This window comes from Mustela lutreola, chromosome 3 (genome assembly GCF_030435805.1).
Source record: "Mustela lutreola isolate mMusLut2 chromosome 3, mMusLut2.pri, whole genome shotgun sequence".
NCBI lineage: Eukaryota > Metazoa > Chordata > Mammalia > Carnivora > Mustelidae > Mustela > Mustela lutreola.
This window is the reverse complement of record NC_081292.1, coordinates 139,580,452-139,598,101: the sequence shown is the minus strand read 5'-3', so window position 1 is coordinate 139,598,101 and position 17,650 is coordinate 139,580,452. Positions and strand designations below refer to the sequence as shown.

General features: G+C 38.3%; 1 protein-coding gene across 2 annotated transcripts in view; it reads left to right on the top strand.

The window, feature by feature from the left end:
• Positions 1-11,231: 11,231 nt before the first annotated feature.
• MTX2 (metaxin 2) overlaps positions 11,232-17,650 on the top strand; it is a 74,545-nt gene continuing 68,126 nt past the window's right edge. For both annotated transcript variants that reach the window (XM_059166959.1, XM_059166960.1), the window contains exon 1: positions 11,232-11,483. In XM_059166959.1, the coding sequence (XP_059022942.1) occupies positions 11,444-11,483 (40 nt within the window). In that variant the 5' untranslated portion in view covers positions 11,232-11,443. The remainder of the gene's footprint in view (positions 11,484-17,650) is intronic.

Below are 17,650 nucleotides of genomic sequence, written 5' to 3'. Positions count from 1 at the left end.
GTACAACTAGTGGACAAAATATCAGAAACAAGATTGTAGAGTCTCAAAGTATCTCTTACAATGTACTTCTTACTTACAAGAAAAATGTAACTGTACATTGAAGAAAAGTCACAGACACTAACTTAAATAAGGGGATCAAATTTAACATGACCAGTAATAGGATATATTGACTTGTATCCTGATATGATAGACTGAAAAGGGCACAATACTGCTTTGGAGGTACTTTTACCAAAAACAAATAACACCAATTTATCATGAACATATCAGAGAAACCCAGATTGAGAAACACTCTACAAAATAGCTGGACAGAATTTTTCAAAAGTGTCAAAGTCATGGAAGACAGAGGAAAAATAAAAACAGAGAAACTCTCATGTCTTGGAGGAGACTAGAAATAAGACAACTAAATGCAATGTGGGAGTCTGGATTAGAAAAAAGCAGTTAGAGGGAAAACTGGATAAATTAGTATATGGTATGTAGACTAGTTAATTGTGTGACATCAGTGTTAACTTCTTGGCTTCAGTAACTATACTATGTTATAGTTCACCTTTACAAATACACATACAAATATGTCTTGGGGCACCTGGGTGGCTCAGTCAGTTAAGAGGCTGCCCTTGGCTCAGGTCGTAATCTCAGGGTCCTGGGATAGAGCCCCACATCAGTCTCTCTGCTCAGCGGAGAGTCTGCTTCTCCCTCTCCCTGCTGCTCTGTCTACTTGTGCTCTCTATCTTTCTGTCAAATAAATTTTTAAAAAATCTTAAAAAAAAGACTTATGTCTTGCTGTAATCATACATTTCAAAAAAACAATGAGCATTAAAGGAAAGTGGAAAGATACATTGATAGTTTATCATGAGAAAAACATATAGGCTATTTATATGACCTTTAAGTTGTTATTAGATATCAAAGTAAAATTTTAATTATTATCTTTAAAATTCTTTAAAATTTGTTTTTTTGTTTTTATTTTTTAAAGTAAGCTCATGCCCAGTGTGGAGCCCGTCATGGGGCCCAAACCCTCGACCTTGAGATCAAGACTCAAGCTGAGATCAAGAGTCAGTCAATCAGCCAACCAAACTCCCCACATGCCCCTAAAATTTATTCTTTTAGGTATCATCTTTGCTCACTGTATTTTGATCTCATTTTAACATACTGATTTTTTGTTTTTCCTATTTGTGTATAAATATATGTGTAACTACACTTCTATAGATATCTTATATAGGCAGGTTCTATTCACTCAGATAGGGGTGTTCCCTTCTCTCTATCTAGCTATAAGTCCTCTGGAGAACACTGGATGAGGGCATCCAGTGTGGAGACATTGAATTCTCCTAACCTTTCTTAAGCTAGTGAAAGGTCTTCTTTTGGAGTTTCTGATACTTTAGTTGTAGTCAACATACAACTAATGTGCTTTGAATAGCCCACATGCATATCTTTTTTTCCGAAATTGGAAGAGTAGCCTGATGACACTACTATTGGAGGCCACCTGAGTGGTTCAGTTGGTTAAGCATCTGACTTCAGCTCAGGTCATGATCTTCGGGTCCTGGGATCAAACCTCAAGTGGGGGCGCCTGGGTGGCTCAGTGAGTTAAGCCTCTGCCTTCAGCTCAGGTCATGATCTCAGGGTCCTGGGATTGAGCCCCACATTGGGCTCTCTGCTCAGCAGGGGGCCTGCTTCATCTCCCCCATCCCCCTGTCTACCTCTCTGCCTACTTGTGATCTCTTTCAAATGAATAAATAAAATCTTTAAAAAAAAAAAAAGACAAAAAACAAAAACCCAAGTGGAGCCCCAGGACAAGCTCTAAGCTCAAAAGTGAGTCTGCTCATTCCTCTGCCCCTCTCCTCTGCTTTTGTACTCACTCTCAATAAATGAATAAAATCTTATAAAGAAAAATTAATACAGTTTTGAACAAAGCAGAGGCAGCTGTTCCTTGTAATTTTTATACTTGGAATTAGGCTTTTTACTGACAGTAAAATACAGACAAAACTCAGTAGAAGATCTCACCAAGGTACTAGCCAATAGGATCCAGCAGTACATTGAAAGGATTATTCATGGGGACCAAGTGGGATTTATTCCCGGGCTGCAAGGTTGGTTCAACATCTGCAAATCAATCAGTGTGATACACTACATTAGTAAAAGAAAGGACAAGAACCATATGACTCTCTCAATAGATAGAGAAAAAGTATTAAACAAAATACATCATTTCCTGATTAAAACTCCTCACAGTGTAGGGGTAGAAGAAATATACTTCAACATCATAAAAGCCATCTACTAAAAGCCTATAGTGAATATCATTCTCAATGGGGAAAAATGGAGAGCTTTCCCCCTAAGGTCAGGAACACAGCAGGGGATGTCCACTATCACCACTGTTGTTCCACATAGTACTAAAAATCCTAACCTCAGCAATCAGACAACAAAAAGAAATAAAAGGCATCTGAATCAGCAAAGAAGTCAAACTTTCACTCTTCATAGATGACATGATACTATATGTGGAAAACCCAAAAGATTCTACCCCAAAATTGCTAGAACTCATACAGCAATTCAGCAACATGGCAGGATACAAAATCCATGCACAGAAATCAGTTACATTTCTATACTAACAATGAGGCAGCTGAAAGAGAAATCATGGGGTTGATCCCATTTACAATTGCCTCAAAAATCATAAGATACCTAGGAATAAAACTAATCGAAGAGACAAAGGATCTGTACTCAGAAAACTATACAACACTAATGAAAGAAATTGAGGAAGACAAAAGGAAATGGAAAAACGTTCCATGCTCATGGATTGGAAGAATAAATATTGTTAAGATGTCTATGCCACCCGGGGCACCTGGGTGGCTCAGTGGGTTAAGCCTCTGCCTTTGGCTCAGGTCATGATCCCGGGGTCTTGGGATCAAGCCCCACGTTGGGCTCTCTGCTCTGCAGGGAGCCTGCTTCCTCCTCTCTCTCTGCCTGCCTCTCTGCCTACTTGTGATCTCTGTCAGATAAATAAAGAAAAAATCTTAAAAAAAAAAAAAGATGTCTATGCCACCCAAAGCAATCTACACATTCAATGCAATCCCTATCAAAATATCATCAACTTTTTTCACAGAGCTGGAACAAATAATCCTAAAATTTTTATGGAACCAGAAAAGACCCCAAATAGCCAAAGGAATATTGAAAAAGAAAACCAAAGCTGGTGGCATCACATTTCTGGACTTCAAGCTCTATTACAAAGCTGTAATTCTCAAGACAGTATGGTACTGGTACAAAAACAGACATATAGATCAATGGAACAGAATAGAGAAATGACCCTCAACTGTATGGTCAACTAATCTTCGACAAAGCAGGAAAGAATATCCAGTAGGAAAAAATACAGCCCCTTCGACTAATGGTGTTGGGAAAATTGGACAGCCACATGCAGAAGAATGAAACTGGACCATTTCCTTACACCGCACACAAAAATAGACTAAAAATAGATGAAAGACCTAAATATGAGACAGGAATCCCTCAAAACCCTAGAGAAGAACACAGGCAGCAACCTCTGTGACCTTGGCCACAGCAACTTTTTGCTAGACACATCTCCAAAGGCAAGGGAAACAGAGGCAAAAACAAACTATTGGGAGTTCAAGATAAAACACTTTTGCACAGCAAGTGAAATAGTCAACAAAAACAAAAGATAACCTACAGAATGGGAGAAGATATTTGCAAATGACATATCAAATAAATGGCTAGAATCCAAAATCTATAGAGAACTTATCAAACTCAATACCTAAAGAACAAATAATCCGATCAAGAAATGGGCAGAAGACATGAACAGACACTTCTCCAAAGAAGACATACAAAGCCAACAGAACACAGGAAAAAATACTCAACATCACTTGGCATCAGGGAAATACATATCAAAACCATGATGAGATACCACATCACAACAGTCAGAATGGCTAATATTAACAAGTCAGGAAACAACAGGTGTTGGTGAGGATGTGGAGAAAGGGGAACCATTTTACACTGGGTGGGAATGCAAGCTGGTGCAGCCACTCTGGAAAACAGTTTGGAGGTTCCTTGCCAAGTTGAAAATAGAGCTACCCCATGACCTAGCAATCGCACTATTATTTACCCCAAAGTTACAAATGTAGTGATCCAAAGGGCCACCTGCTCCCCAATGTTTCTAGCAGCAATGTCCACAATAGCCAAACTATGCAAGGAGCCCAGATGTCTACTGAGAGATGAATGGATAAAGAAGAAGAAGAAGAAGAAAAAGAAATCTTGCCTTTTGTAATGATATGGATGGAAATAGAGGGTATTATGCTAAGCAAAATCATTCAATCAGAGAAAGACAATTACCATATGATCTCACTAATATGTGGAATTTAAGAAAAAAACAGAGCATCATAGGGGAAGAGAGGAAAAAATAAGGCAAGACGAAATCAGAGAGGAAAGCAAACCATAAGAGACTCTTAATCATAGGAAGTGAGGGTTGCTGGAGGGGGAGGGGGTAAGGGGATGGGATAACTGTGGGACGGGCATTAAGGAGGACATGCTATGTGATGAGAACTGGGTGTTATATAACACTGATGAATCCCTGACTTCAGAATCTACTTCTGAAACTAATAATACCTTATATGTTAATTAATTGAATTTAAATAAAAATTTCAAAAAATCTAATTGAAGATCTAGATAAAATTCATGTGGGTTCATGTGGATGACTGGGTTCAAGAGTGAAGAGAGAAATATTCAGTCACTTATAAAAAATTTTCCAGAGACAAAATAGAAATCATTGCTGGGATTGTTAAGAGTTGCTGTTACCCATATTAATTGTTTCTATTTCATTTGAGTTCTGGGATACTGTTTAATAAAAAGAAGCTGATAAATCACCAAATATTTCACACTGAAATTTGAACTGAGAAACAGCCATAAAAGATTGCTTTTAATTTTGAAGAATTATAGAGTGAGATGTTTTCATTTTATTTGGAAAGGAAAAAGTTAAGAATTGCCATGAAAAAGGATGTTGTGCCCCTTAAAGACTGTAAGATTTAAACATGTGCCAAAATAAAGTTTTGTGTAAGATAGTTGGCAAGCTTTTGGATTACTGGAGGTGTACTACACACCAGCCCAAGAAGTTATTTTTCATGTATTTAAATTTGGTATACTGGCAAGGGCATTTTGCTTATACTGAAGAGTTGTGGTAGCTATGGCAACACAACTTGAAACATTTCTTAGGTAACATTGCCTATGACTTTAAATGGATACAGACACCCTCCTCCTCCTTCTCTCCCTCCTTCTCTTCATTTCTTCCCTCCTTCAACCCTTTCTGAGACTTTATTTATTTGAGAGAGAGTAAGCACACAAGCAGCAGAGGTGGGGCAAAGGGAGAGGGAGAAGCAGGCTCCTCACTGATCCTTGACCCAACACAGGGCTCAGTCCCAGGACCCTGAGATCATGACCTGAGCTGAAGGCAGGCGATTAACAGACTGAGCCACTCAGGCGCCCCTATACAGACTCTTTTTCATAGCACTTGTTACGCCGTGTCTAAATGGCTTGTTTGCCTAACCATCTTTTCAACTGGATTGTAATTCAGAGCAGACACTGAATTTTGTTCACTATAGTATCTCCAAGATTTGGGTGAGGGCCCAGCATTGCAAAATGGGGTCTAATAACTACCCGAGGAATGAATGAATGAGTGAAATGAATCTCATTCTCTAAGACAGATTCTAATTTGAAAAGAAGGCAAAGGAAAATATTGGTGATCATGTCATTGGGCATAATCTTCAAGATGCTGACGTTCTATCAGAGGTGACCTAGTTCTCCATCATGGGAACCTTTTTCTCAAAGTGACTCCAAGTGCTCAGGAGTGCTTTCAAATTTCTGTTGTCTTAGGCCCATCTCTTCACCTTGTTTTCGACACTCATTTTGTAGACGCTCTTGCTTCAGGCTTCTTAGTCACCATCACCGACTCTTCAGCTTTGTGTACCGGTTATAAGATAAAAATGACAACTCTGATAAAGTTTAAAACCAATGCCAAACTATCAGCAAAAACAAGGGTATCTACAGCCAATCTACAAAATTTGCCAGTTTCTGTCACATATCATTCAGTATTAAACAAGAGTAGTCACACAACGAGATGTGCTTGCCAGCTGTACAAAATCTTTCATAAGGACATACAAACAATAAGGTATTTAGGATGTGGTTCTATCTGCACGTGTTCTTCCCTCAGTATTACTATGGAAGTGGATCTCTGCTATGGAACATGGACCTAGTCCAAGATAAATTCTCAGCAGTATAATTAAGGTCTAATAAGATCTATATTATGCTAGGCCTAGATGTAGACAGTTCAGTCACCTTTATCCAGAGTGATGAAAACATTTTTTCCCCCAATGGTAAAAGTAGCATAAAAATAGTACAGAGAATTTAAAAAACAGCAAAAAGAAAAAAAAAAATCAAGATCCCACCCTACTGGATCAAGGCTTTATTACATTTGAGAATTTTTTTTTCCATATACACGTTTTTACGTAGATGTATTCAGAATAAAGTACATTTCTAATTCTGCTTTTTTAACTTAACATAACATCATTCATGTTTCCATGTTGTTTTATTCACACATATTATTTATAGCTTCAGAAAGTACATATCCTTGTTATCCAGCTGTGGAAGGGCGTTATATACACCATGGGATGAGACAATTGTGTGTGGGTTTTTTGTTTTGTTTTGAAAAACTGTAAGTTCATTGCTATAGTGATTTAAGGTTGAGTTAGCTCATTACATTTATGTGAAAGTATTTACTTTTGCTTAAATATAGTAATATAATAAATAGCTACATATATAAATATAATAATTCTGTTGCAGGCCTCCTCAGTTTTTCCTTAGTTAACATGATCATCTGAGTTTCTCTCCTCCTCCCCCACCCTAGGGGCTGTAGTTAAGGCATCATTACACTTTATTAGCCCCTTTGTGGAAATAAAAAAAAATTTTAAAGATTTTATTTATTTATTTGACAAAGAGAGAGATCACAAGGAGGCAGAGAGGCAGGCGGAGAGAGAGGGGAAAGCAGGCACCCCGCTGAGCAGAGAGTCCGATGCGGGGGTTCAACCCTAGGACCCTGAGACCATGACTTGAGCTGAAGGCAGAGGTTTAACCCCTGAGCCACCCAGGTGCCCCAGAAATAAAAATAATAAAGAGATTAAGTGGCTTTTGTAGTTTTAATACAAGTAGTAGCCCCACTATAGCACTCTCGATTCTTCTTGTGGACGGGGTACTATAATATTGGCTGCCTTGTGTCTTTTCTCTCATTTTCTTTCATAACAGATCCTGTACTTCCCTTGCCGGCTTGGTCAGTGAACGCATTCACTTGGACAAAGTGTTTCATTTGAAGGTGACAACATCCAAACAATTATAATTTTTCCCTGAGATTAATTTATGGAAATTGAGGCTTCCGAGCTAAGAAGATGTCAAGTTGGTGCTCTAGGCAACTATTTTTCCTGCCTGCTGGGAGAAGATGTGTCTTTAGGGAGAAAGAATAAAGCTGAGCAGAAATGAGAGGTAGAAGGAGAATGAGAGAGCTGACACTCTGGTTCCTAGAGGTTTTCATTCAGTTTTGTGAACTACTCTGGTATATTTTCTACCACTACAAGGCGATAAACTTAAACTTGCTTAACTGGGTTTGTTCCTTTATAACTTGCACCAGGAAAGTCCTAACTAACTCAGTTCCTGGAACAGTAGATAAGACAATTTTCAACCACCCGAGAAAAGCACCCTCACTAGATATAGTTAAAAGATTTAGCTCCTAATAATAACATAAAACTATGAGAACACCTGACCTGGCAGCGTATTTTGGAAATTAAGCCTTTTAATTACTGTTGAAAATCAGTTAATATCCCAAGAATCCAGGCCCATTATAGTCAATAGTGTAGATATTTCCTGAAGTGTAGTGTTATAGTCCATATGCCTATAGTTCTTTCCAGGGTGTGCTAGCCTAAGATACAAGAGGGCGGGATCAGAAAGTGAGAAACTGGTAAGAACTTAGTTCTGGGTTGATCATAATTTCTCAGGAATTAAACAAAATGGATGAAAGAGGAGTTGAGAGGTGTAAGGACAAATGGCTGCCACATTTCTGTACCCTTTAAGAAGTATCTTTGCAAAGCCCATATATTAGACCGCCTGTAGTTGCCTACAGCTCCATTATTTTTAAAGAAGTAAGAACTGTTAGTAGATGAACAAAAAAGCTCTGGGGCATAATATGGTTACCTTAGTGTTTTTAATTGTATTAACACTTTATTGGGATTGATTGAATTATCCATAATTAATTCTGTTGATGAGATAGGAAGGGGGGGACTAATTTCATAATAAGGCCTGAATTTATTTTATCATTGTCAAGTAAATAGTACAATTTTGAAGGAATCTCAGCCTAAATTTTATCTTGCAGGCATTTTTAAAAAAAGAAAATATTTACATTTAAAATATGAACATTCTGTCAGAGAAAAATGAAATGCAGATAAAATGCCTTGATACTTTAATGTTAATAAAGTATATATTCATGATGACAGCTCTATGTTTCCTACTTAATATAGTAATATAAAATCTAGACTAGAGACATGAAACTGTTTTCATGGTAGTACAGTTTTGCAAGAAAAGTGATTTTTTTAGGGCAAACAATATTCATATCATGCATTAATATTTTATTTTAAATAATTGTGTGATTATCCTTTTAGTAACATATGAATTCCCTAACACTTCTGTTTTATAACCTCATCCTTAAAACTTTCAGTGGCTTGTTTTCTTGTATTTTCCTTAATTGTGATCTTAAACAGATCTTCAGTTTTAAATCTGCCAGTTGCTCTAATACAAATGCATAAATACATTTACTCCAGTTGGTTATTTATTCAAAGACAGCTTGTTTGTGGATACTGTCAGGACATCTGCATTTTATTGGATCTAATTTTTAGTAATAAAGACCTCCCACATTATAGATTCTTTCCAGTCTAAATTAGCCTGTGTGGGAAGCAAAGGAACCATCAGTCAGGGAGAAAAAGTGAATCCATATGGTGCTGATGAGTCTTGTTTCCCCAGCTACAATGATGAAAGGGTTGAGTATAGACAGTGCCCCCAGCAGATCCCAGTTTCTTTCTCAAAAGCTTTCTAGAACAGGGTTGGTGTCAATCACCAGCCCAGGACCTTTGGGCCAGTCCAGATCATTGATGTGCTAGGCATCAAGCCATAGACACCTAACTGAAATTTTGAGGGCACAGTCTCCTTTGCCTCTCATCTTGCTCTGTTTTTCTTGCATGTATGCCAAATCCCTGGATCTTGCCATTCTCCTTCCACTTTGGGGCTCACCTTTGCCCTTTGAACTTGTTGGATTTTGGATTCCCTAGTCCAATTCTAAGGCCTTTGGTTCAGGTTCCCATATAATCTCTGTGATATGGAGAAATCTTAAAAAAAATTCTGCAAGTGTCAAAAAGTAGTAAAAAATTTTATTCCAGCTTTTAAAAAAATGACAAACCAAACTTGGTAACAGAACTTCAATAGTTGACAGATCTTCACTTTTACAAGTTATACTAGTTCACTGTGCAGAGAAACAGACAGGAGTTGAAAGCTTTTCTTTTAATTGCCTCCCCATACCCTGGAACAGTTCATTTCTCTTGGTCAATATCATTCATGGGATAAGGAGGAGGAAACTGGGCTTATTCTTTACTATCAGTGTTATCTCCCTTAGCACAAACAAGAAAAACCTATTATTTCAACCCATTGTCAACTCTGAATCTCAGCCAGTGAGAAGACACTGTTTCTGAATACATTGCTATATTTATGTTCACGTACTTTTGGGGTAAATTTAAATTAGTTTAACAAATTTCCTAGTTGCAAAGGGTGATGCAAATATTGATGACTTATTCTTTAAAAATTTATCATTTAGTGTAGTGGATAGCATTGTATCCCCCCCCCCCCCAAAAAAAAAAGGTATGCTCAAGTTTCTAATCTCTGGTACCTGTGAATGTAAGCTTATTTGGAAATAGCCTTTGCAGATGAAATCAAGTTAAGATAAGGTCATACTGGATAAGGGTAGACTTTAATCCAGTGACTGGTGTCCTTATAAGAAGAGGGAGATTTGGATACAAACAACTCTGCCACATGATGATGAAGCCAGAGATTTGAGTTGATGGGTCTATAAGCAAAGGAAGGCCAAAGATTGCTGGCAACCTCCAGAGGCTACAAAGAGTCAGGGGAAAGCTAGAGTCCTTAGGACTTCCAGTCTCTAAAACTGGGAGAGAATAAATTTAATATTTTTAAGCCATTTAGTTTGTGGTAATCTGTTACGAATTTCTCAGCAGTGAAAGGGGGGCCTTGACTCACCAGATGATCTCTGAAGTCAGTTTCACTTGTAATATTTTATGCCTCTAAATCTGTAACATATCCTTATGTTTCCTCAATTGTATGCTTGTATAAACTGTATAAAAAGTCACTTATGGATTTAATGTCTCCTCCTTTTCCTGCCCCTCTCACCACCCCCGCCAAAGGGAGAAGTGTGTGAAACTTATTCTGCAAGATGAGCTTCTTTTTGGGTGTCCAGAATTGAAGGGCAAATTAATTCTCAGCTTAGGAGCTTCTCATGCCTCCTCTCTGCCAAACACCTTTGAATAAAGGAATAAACACTAATGTCTGTCCATGGACTAATCAACCTAGCAGTATAGAGAAACAGAGGAAATTCAACACAGATTTGAATCTGGGCCTCATCATACTCCCTGAGGAGGCAGTTTAAACTTTCTAAGCCTGTTTCTTTACCCATAAAATGGCCATAACAATATCGACTTCTTGGTTGTTGAGAAGACACTAAATAGAATACTGTATACGCTTTTTAAAGGGCTTGGTATGGTGCCGCTTAAAAACAATACTTGCTGGGATGCCGGGGTTGCTCAGGCGGTTAAGCACCCCACTGAGGTCATGATCTCAGTACTGTGAGACCCAGCTCGGCGCCCTTCCCTGGCTCTGCAGTAGGGAGTCTGCCCCTCCCCCAGCTCGGGTTCTCGTTCTCAAATAAATAAAGAATCCTTTAAAAAGAAGAAAAAAATTAACTTGCTTAGAAAATTCTCGCTTACAGAAAGGATACTGAAAACCTCCAGGATCCCTCTTTCCACCCCCAGGTTGGAGCCTAGAGCGACCGGGAACCAGGGACCCCACCCCCCGGCCGCGGAGCCCCTGCGGCGAGATTAGGACTCGGCAACCCCCCGCGCCAGGGGAGGAGCGCGCCGGTGACGCGAGCGGAAGTGCTCTTCCTCCACTGTCAGCTGCGCCGGAAGTTCCTGGCCAGGCCTGGCGGTAACCTTGGGGTCCTCACCGCTTGCACCCGCACCTAGGTGGGCTGTGCGAGTGCGAGCCTCAGCCGGGATCACGCCTGGTAGCCGCAGGAGACGCACGGGTTTCAGAAGAGGACGTCGAGGGCCGAGGGGCGTAGGAACCGCGGGCGCAGAGCCGCCCAGCAGACATGTCTCTAGTGGCTGAAGCCTTCGTCTCGCAGATCGCAGGTAGCGCGCGTGGCCTCGGACTGCGGGTGGAGGCGGGGGCGGCGCGGGGCAGTCGCGGGGAACAGCGTGGAGCTTAGGGCTGCAGCTTTCCCTTTTGTGGCATTAGGTGCTGAACCCAGGCCTGGGGATAGAGGCGGGCGCGGAGTACCAGCCTCATCTCACGGATGAGTAAACTGACGGGGAGACACTTAGCCAAGGTCACACTGTAGGGGCAGTAATACCGCCTTCCTTCTCGAGGGCATACTTTGTGCTGTTGGGTCCGGAGGAGCTAGGGTGCATGCTGGAGGCCCAGAGTTCGTATGGGGGGCGTGGACACAAGGGCCGGGTATTACAAGGCTGAGAGTGGCGGTGGCCTCGGTCGTGGGATCGGACGTTTAAGGTGATTGTCATTAATGAGTTGCCCTTGTTACCTGACGCCATGTAAGGACCACCGAAGTTCTTGCTTCCTCTTCAAGCAATATAGTATTGCTATTTGCTAGATCTGTAGGAATCGCCGAAAAGTCTCTCAGTCTCGATATACTTTTTGGAAAAAACTTTGATTTGTTGGACTGAACGTGGCTGATGTAACTAGATTTCTCTTTTTGAGTTATTTACCATAGTGAGAGAAATTAAATATTGTTGAGGAAGTGAGGAGAGTAGACATAGGTATTGTAGGTTTAGGTAGATGGGTAATAGCTAATCTTTAAATGAAGTTAATCTTAATTTCTTGCAGGATTTTCAACACGAGTAAAGAGACAGTTACCAGGATAAATAGGTACATTTGAAATAAAGTAGTATTTTGGAAATGGAAAGTACTGAATGTGTAATAAAATTTGCCAAAATGTTTTTCATAGCACTGTATTTGTGTGAACATATATTTGTTATTTTCTTTTTTCTTTTTCACTTAAATACATTGTTTCTGAAAGAGAGAGAAGCTCAAACTAGATTATAAGCTTCCTGAAAATAGGGATCTACTTGTTTTGGCCCGCATTAAATCCAGAACACCTAGGGGCGCCTGGGTGGCTCAGTAGGTTAAGCCTCTACCTTTGGCTCAGGTCATGATCCCAGAGGCCTGGGATCGAGTCCCGCATTGGGCTCTCTGCTCAGCAGGGAGCCAGATTCTCCTCATCTCTCTCTGTCTGTCTCTCTGCCTATTTGTAATCCTCTCTGTCAGATAAATAAATAAAATCTTTAAAAAAAAAAAAAAAAAAAAAAAAATAAATCCAGAACACCTGTTAGTTGGTGCTCAATAAATATTTGTGACTGAATCAATGAATAATCTTTAGATTTCAAACTGATTATTTCTGTTTATGTTAAAAGTTAGATTGTTGACTTAGGGGTGCCTGGGTGACAGTGGGTTGAGCCTCTGCCTTTGGCTCAGGTCATGATCTCAGGGTTCTGGGATCGAGTCTCACCTTGGGCTCCCTGCTCAGCAGAGAGCCTGCTTCACCCCCCCTCTCTCTGCCTGCCTCTTCACCTACTTGTGATCTCTCTCTCCGTCAGATAAATAAATAAAATCTTAAAAAAAAGTTAGATCATTGATTTAATTTCCATTTCTGCTATGTTAGAAAAAATCAACTATTTCACCATTGTATGCTGATTTTGGTATACTGTATACATATGTCCCAGTGTGTGATTTCTTTTAAAGCAAAAATGATAAAAGTCTTTTAAAAAACTTTTGATAAGTTTGGAATTTTAGTTCAGTTAGTGAAATTTAAGAATTCCTAGGAATTTTATTTGTGTGCCATCTTGGCTATTTGTAATTTATTACTCTAGAAGGAAACATTTAAAGATGAATAATTAATAGGTGGTGTTGGGACATCTCCTAAGTTATAACACCATAAGAATAAATTCCAAATGAGTTGAAGATCTAGATGTAAAATAAGGACAAAACCAAATTGTAATAAAATAATTATGAGGAAATATAGGTGATAGTTTAATCTTGTGTAGCAGAGGAGGCCTAAGCAAGACACAGAATCTAAAGTCCCTGGGAGAAAAAATTAGCAGATTTGATTGCAGAAAAATTTTAAAGGTTTACATGATAAAACATAAGTTTCCACAAAAATTAATGAAAAAAACAACAGGATCAAGAGTAAAGGATAGGAACAAGCAATTCACAAATAGGGAAATGCAGATGGACAATGAACACATGAAAAGTTGCTGTCACTAAAAGTAGACAAAGTTTTCCATTTAGTCAAATGGGCAAAAGTGAATACGAAGTTTTCTAGAACTGACAAAGGTATGGGGGAGAACATCTATCCTCAAACTGCTGGTGAGTCTAAAGTATTACTGCTGTTTGAGAACTTAATATAGTAATATTATTTAAGATACTATCCTTTAACCAAGAAGCTTTTCAGGGAATTTATCTGATAGAAATACCATTAGAAGTACCTTTATTTGTTATGTTCCACAAATAAGTGAAACCATATGATAATTGACTCTGCTTGACTTATTTCACTCAGCATAATCTCTTCTAGTCCCGTCCATGTTGATACAAAAGTTGGGTATTCATCCTTTCTGATGGAGGCGTAATACTCTGTAGCATGTATGGACCACATCTTCCTTATCCATTCATCCGTTGAAGGACATCTTGGTTCTTCCCATAGTTTGGCGACTGTGGAGCATAAGAAATAATACAGAGGACATGGGGAGATGGAGAGGAGAACGGAGTTGGGAGGAATTGGTGGGGGAGATGAACCATGAGAGACTGTGGACCCTGAAAAACAATCTGAGGGTTTTGGAGGGGTAGGGAGTGGGAGGTTGGGTGAGCCTGGTGGTGGGTATTATGGAGGGCATGTATTGCATGGAGCAATGGGTGTGGTGCATAAACAATGAATTCTGGAACACTGAAAAGAAATTTAAAAAATAAATAAAAAATTTTTTTAAATCCCAAATGGGAAAAAAAAATGTTAAAGGGGGTTCTTTAAATGAAATAGAAGGGTACTAATTAGTAACAATAAAACATTTGGAAGTATAACTTTAAAGGTAAAAATAAACTTATAAGAAAGTTCAGAGAAATCTCATGTAAAGGTAGTGAGTTAATCATTTGTAAGCTAGTATGAAGTCTAAAAGACAAAAATAGTAAAAAAATATAATTTGTTAAGGAATACAAAGATAAATAAGATGTATATTGTGACATCAAAAACATAAAAGTTTGAGAGAAGGATAAAAGTGTATAGTTTTAGAATATGTTAAAACTGAAGTTTTAATGAATTAAAATAGACTTTTTATAAAAACAAAACAAAACAAAAAGAACCATTATTTAAAGCAATATATAGCAGTATTCATTATATCATTAATTTTAGTATAAAAAAACCACAGATGTTCTAAATATATGTCAAATTATAGAATGCCCACATTATTACAAATAATAGAAATGTTAAATATTTTGGCTTGAAGTTTATGATTACCTTAAGTAAAAACAAGTTATAGGATAATATATATACTTTATGAACCCACTGTTATTAAATAAACCCTATATAAACTTGCTATATAAGCAAAGAAAAATAGAATATTCAACTCATTTTAACTAGTAATTTCAGAGTAATAAGGGTAGGGAGTTCGTGGAGGGTAGAATAACTACATTTCTGAATTCAAATTGTTACAGTGAGAATATTTTACTTGTGTAGTTTAAACGATTATAATTAAAAAAATTTAAAAGATTGTATTTGGGCAAGCAGTGATATAAGGGGTGACTAAAGTAACAATTTATATGAATCATGTTTGACTTATAAGTGACTCAGATCAAGCAACTATGCAGAGTGTTTTATTTCTGACAGTAATTTGATTTTCTTGGAAGAGATCAACCTCAAGAGATTAGAGATTCGTATTTGTATAGTCCTGTTATAAATACAACAAATAATTGTGAATTGGTTTTTGTAGTTGAGTGCTCTCATTTTTAGTGTATTGCTTATTATTTTTCCTTTTGAGTGGTTGTGAGCCAACACACTCATATTTCTTTAGAAACATTTAAAGGCATCTTGCATCTCTCTGTGGTATTCTTGAGAGCCCATCTTTTAGGAAGTCCTCTCTGAACTCCCCAGCTTAAGGGAACTATTTTTGTCTCGTTACTACCAGTGTATTCACCTCCAAAATCCCGCAGTTCTTACTCCTTACTGGACCTTAGTGGCTTACTCTCTTTATCTCCACTGCTATTTCCTTAGTTCAGGACTTCATAATTTCTTGCTTGGATTACTGTAGTAGTGTCTGAATTGGTTTCCATGTGTCTAGTCTGGCCTCTTTCTAATACAGTCTCCACATTGCAAGCCTCAGTGGGCTTTTGTTTATGATATTTTATTATTATTTTTCTAAAATGCAAATGTGACTCCTCTTGTTTCAACGTCTTTATTAGTTCAGAACTGTCACATGGCATATAAGATCTGTCATAAATTAGTCCATCTCTTCAGCCTCATCTCTTGTCATTGTTAAGTTCTCACTCTCCTAAACTGTAGAGTTCATCTTTGGCACATAGTGTTCTCGTAAGGGACAAACAAGAGTTTGCACATTTTAACCTGTAAGTCTCACATTTTTTCCTGTCAAATGAGAACTGGTTCTTTTTTTCTTTTTTTTCTGGTAGTAATTATGATACATGGCCATTGTAGACAATGAAGTAATACAAAAGAATCTGAAGAATAAAACAGGAATCACCTAAAATTTAACACCCAGATTAAGACTTTAAAGTTTCACCATCATCATTAAAACTTTGGTGAGCAGAGCCAACTTGTTCTCTGCCCCTAAATTAAAAAAAAACAACAACACATAAATAATACAAAATGTACATACTTTTTTGTAACCTGCTTTGTGTATAACATTGAGATGTGTTTCCTTGTCTAATGGAGGTACACATCATCATTTGCAGTGGTTACATAGTATTTCATTGTAATGAAGAAAGCATAATTTATTTATCTAATCTTATTTTGTTGGATATTTAGTGTGTTACATTAGTTCAACCAGTGAAGCAGAAACTGGAGGATCTTGAGCTCTAACTCTAGCTTTGTATCTGTGTCTACACACACACACACACACACACGGAATTGGCTTGTGCTATTGTGGGGGTTGGCCAACCAAAGACCATGTCCATAGAGTAGGCAGCCAGGAAGGGGAGATAGAGGAGGAAGAGGAAGAGGCACATGTAGCAGGTGCTGCTTGCAGTGTATGAACTCATAGGCTCTCTGTTAAAAAAAAAACTTCCATCAGATTAAATCTGGCACACCCAGGATAATCTCCCTTTAGATGAATGTAAAGTCAACTCATTAGGGACTTTATTTATATCAGCAAAATCCCTTCACAGCAGCATCTAAATTAGTGTTTGGATAACTGGGAGAAGGTATTTATGAGCTACAGAATGGCTGTTGCTTCTTTTGTCCTCCCAGAGCCTGCTAGAGAAATGTCCCTGTAGCTCACTATAACCAGAAACAGGAGAAAGGCAATTCTGGCAGCAATAGTTCAGTCTAGCCAAGTTGATGGATCCTGAAGCCATCCCTGGTATATATTATTTTTCTCTGATGTGAGCAGTGCTTTCATAGACATATTTGTGGATCTACTGCATAGGTTCTTTGATAAATGTCTTAAAGTGGAAGAGGATTTTGAGTTGTTTTTGTTATTTAATAATATGGAAAGGAAGGGTAAATTGTGATTTTGAATTTTCTTTTTAATTTTTGAATTAATAGCTTGGATCTTTAGATGATCATATGCTTGATTTAGAACTTTGAAGAGGGATAAAAATAATCCTGGGTATTGGATCATTAAAAAATTTTTTTTAATGATTTTATTTATTTATTTGATAGAGAGGGACAGAGAGAGAGAGGGATCACAAGTAGGGGGAGTGGGAGAGGGAGAAACAGGGTTCCTGCGGAGCAGGGAGCCCGATGCAGCCTCCATCCCAGAACCCTGGGATCATAATCCAAGCCGACTGAGCCACCCAGGTGCTCCCCCACAACCCATTTTATTTATTTTAATAGTAATCCATTTTTAATATTTTAATAATAACCCATTATTTATTGTCAGGGAGAGAGAGCACAAGCAGGGGGAGTGGCAGAGGCAGAGAGAGAAGCAGACTCCCTGTTGAGCAAGGAGCCCGACCAAGATGCTGAGATCATGACCTAAGCCAAAGGCAGCAGCTTAACTGACTGAGCCACCCAGGTGCCCTCAAAATTTTTTATAACAGCCTGTGTATTTTATTTTTTATT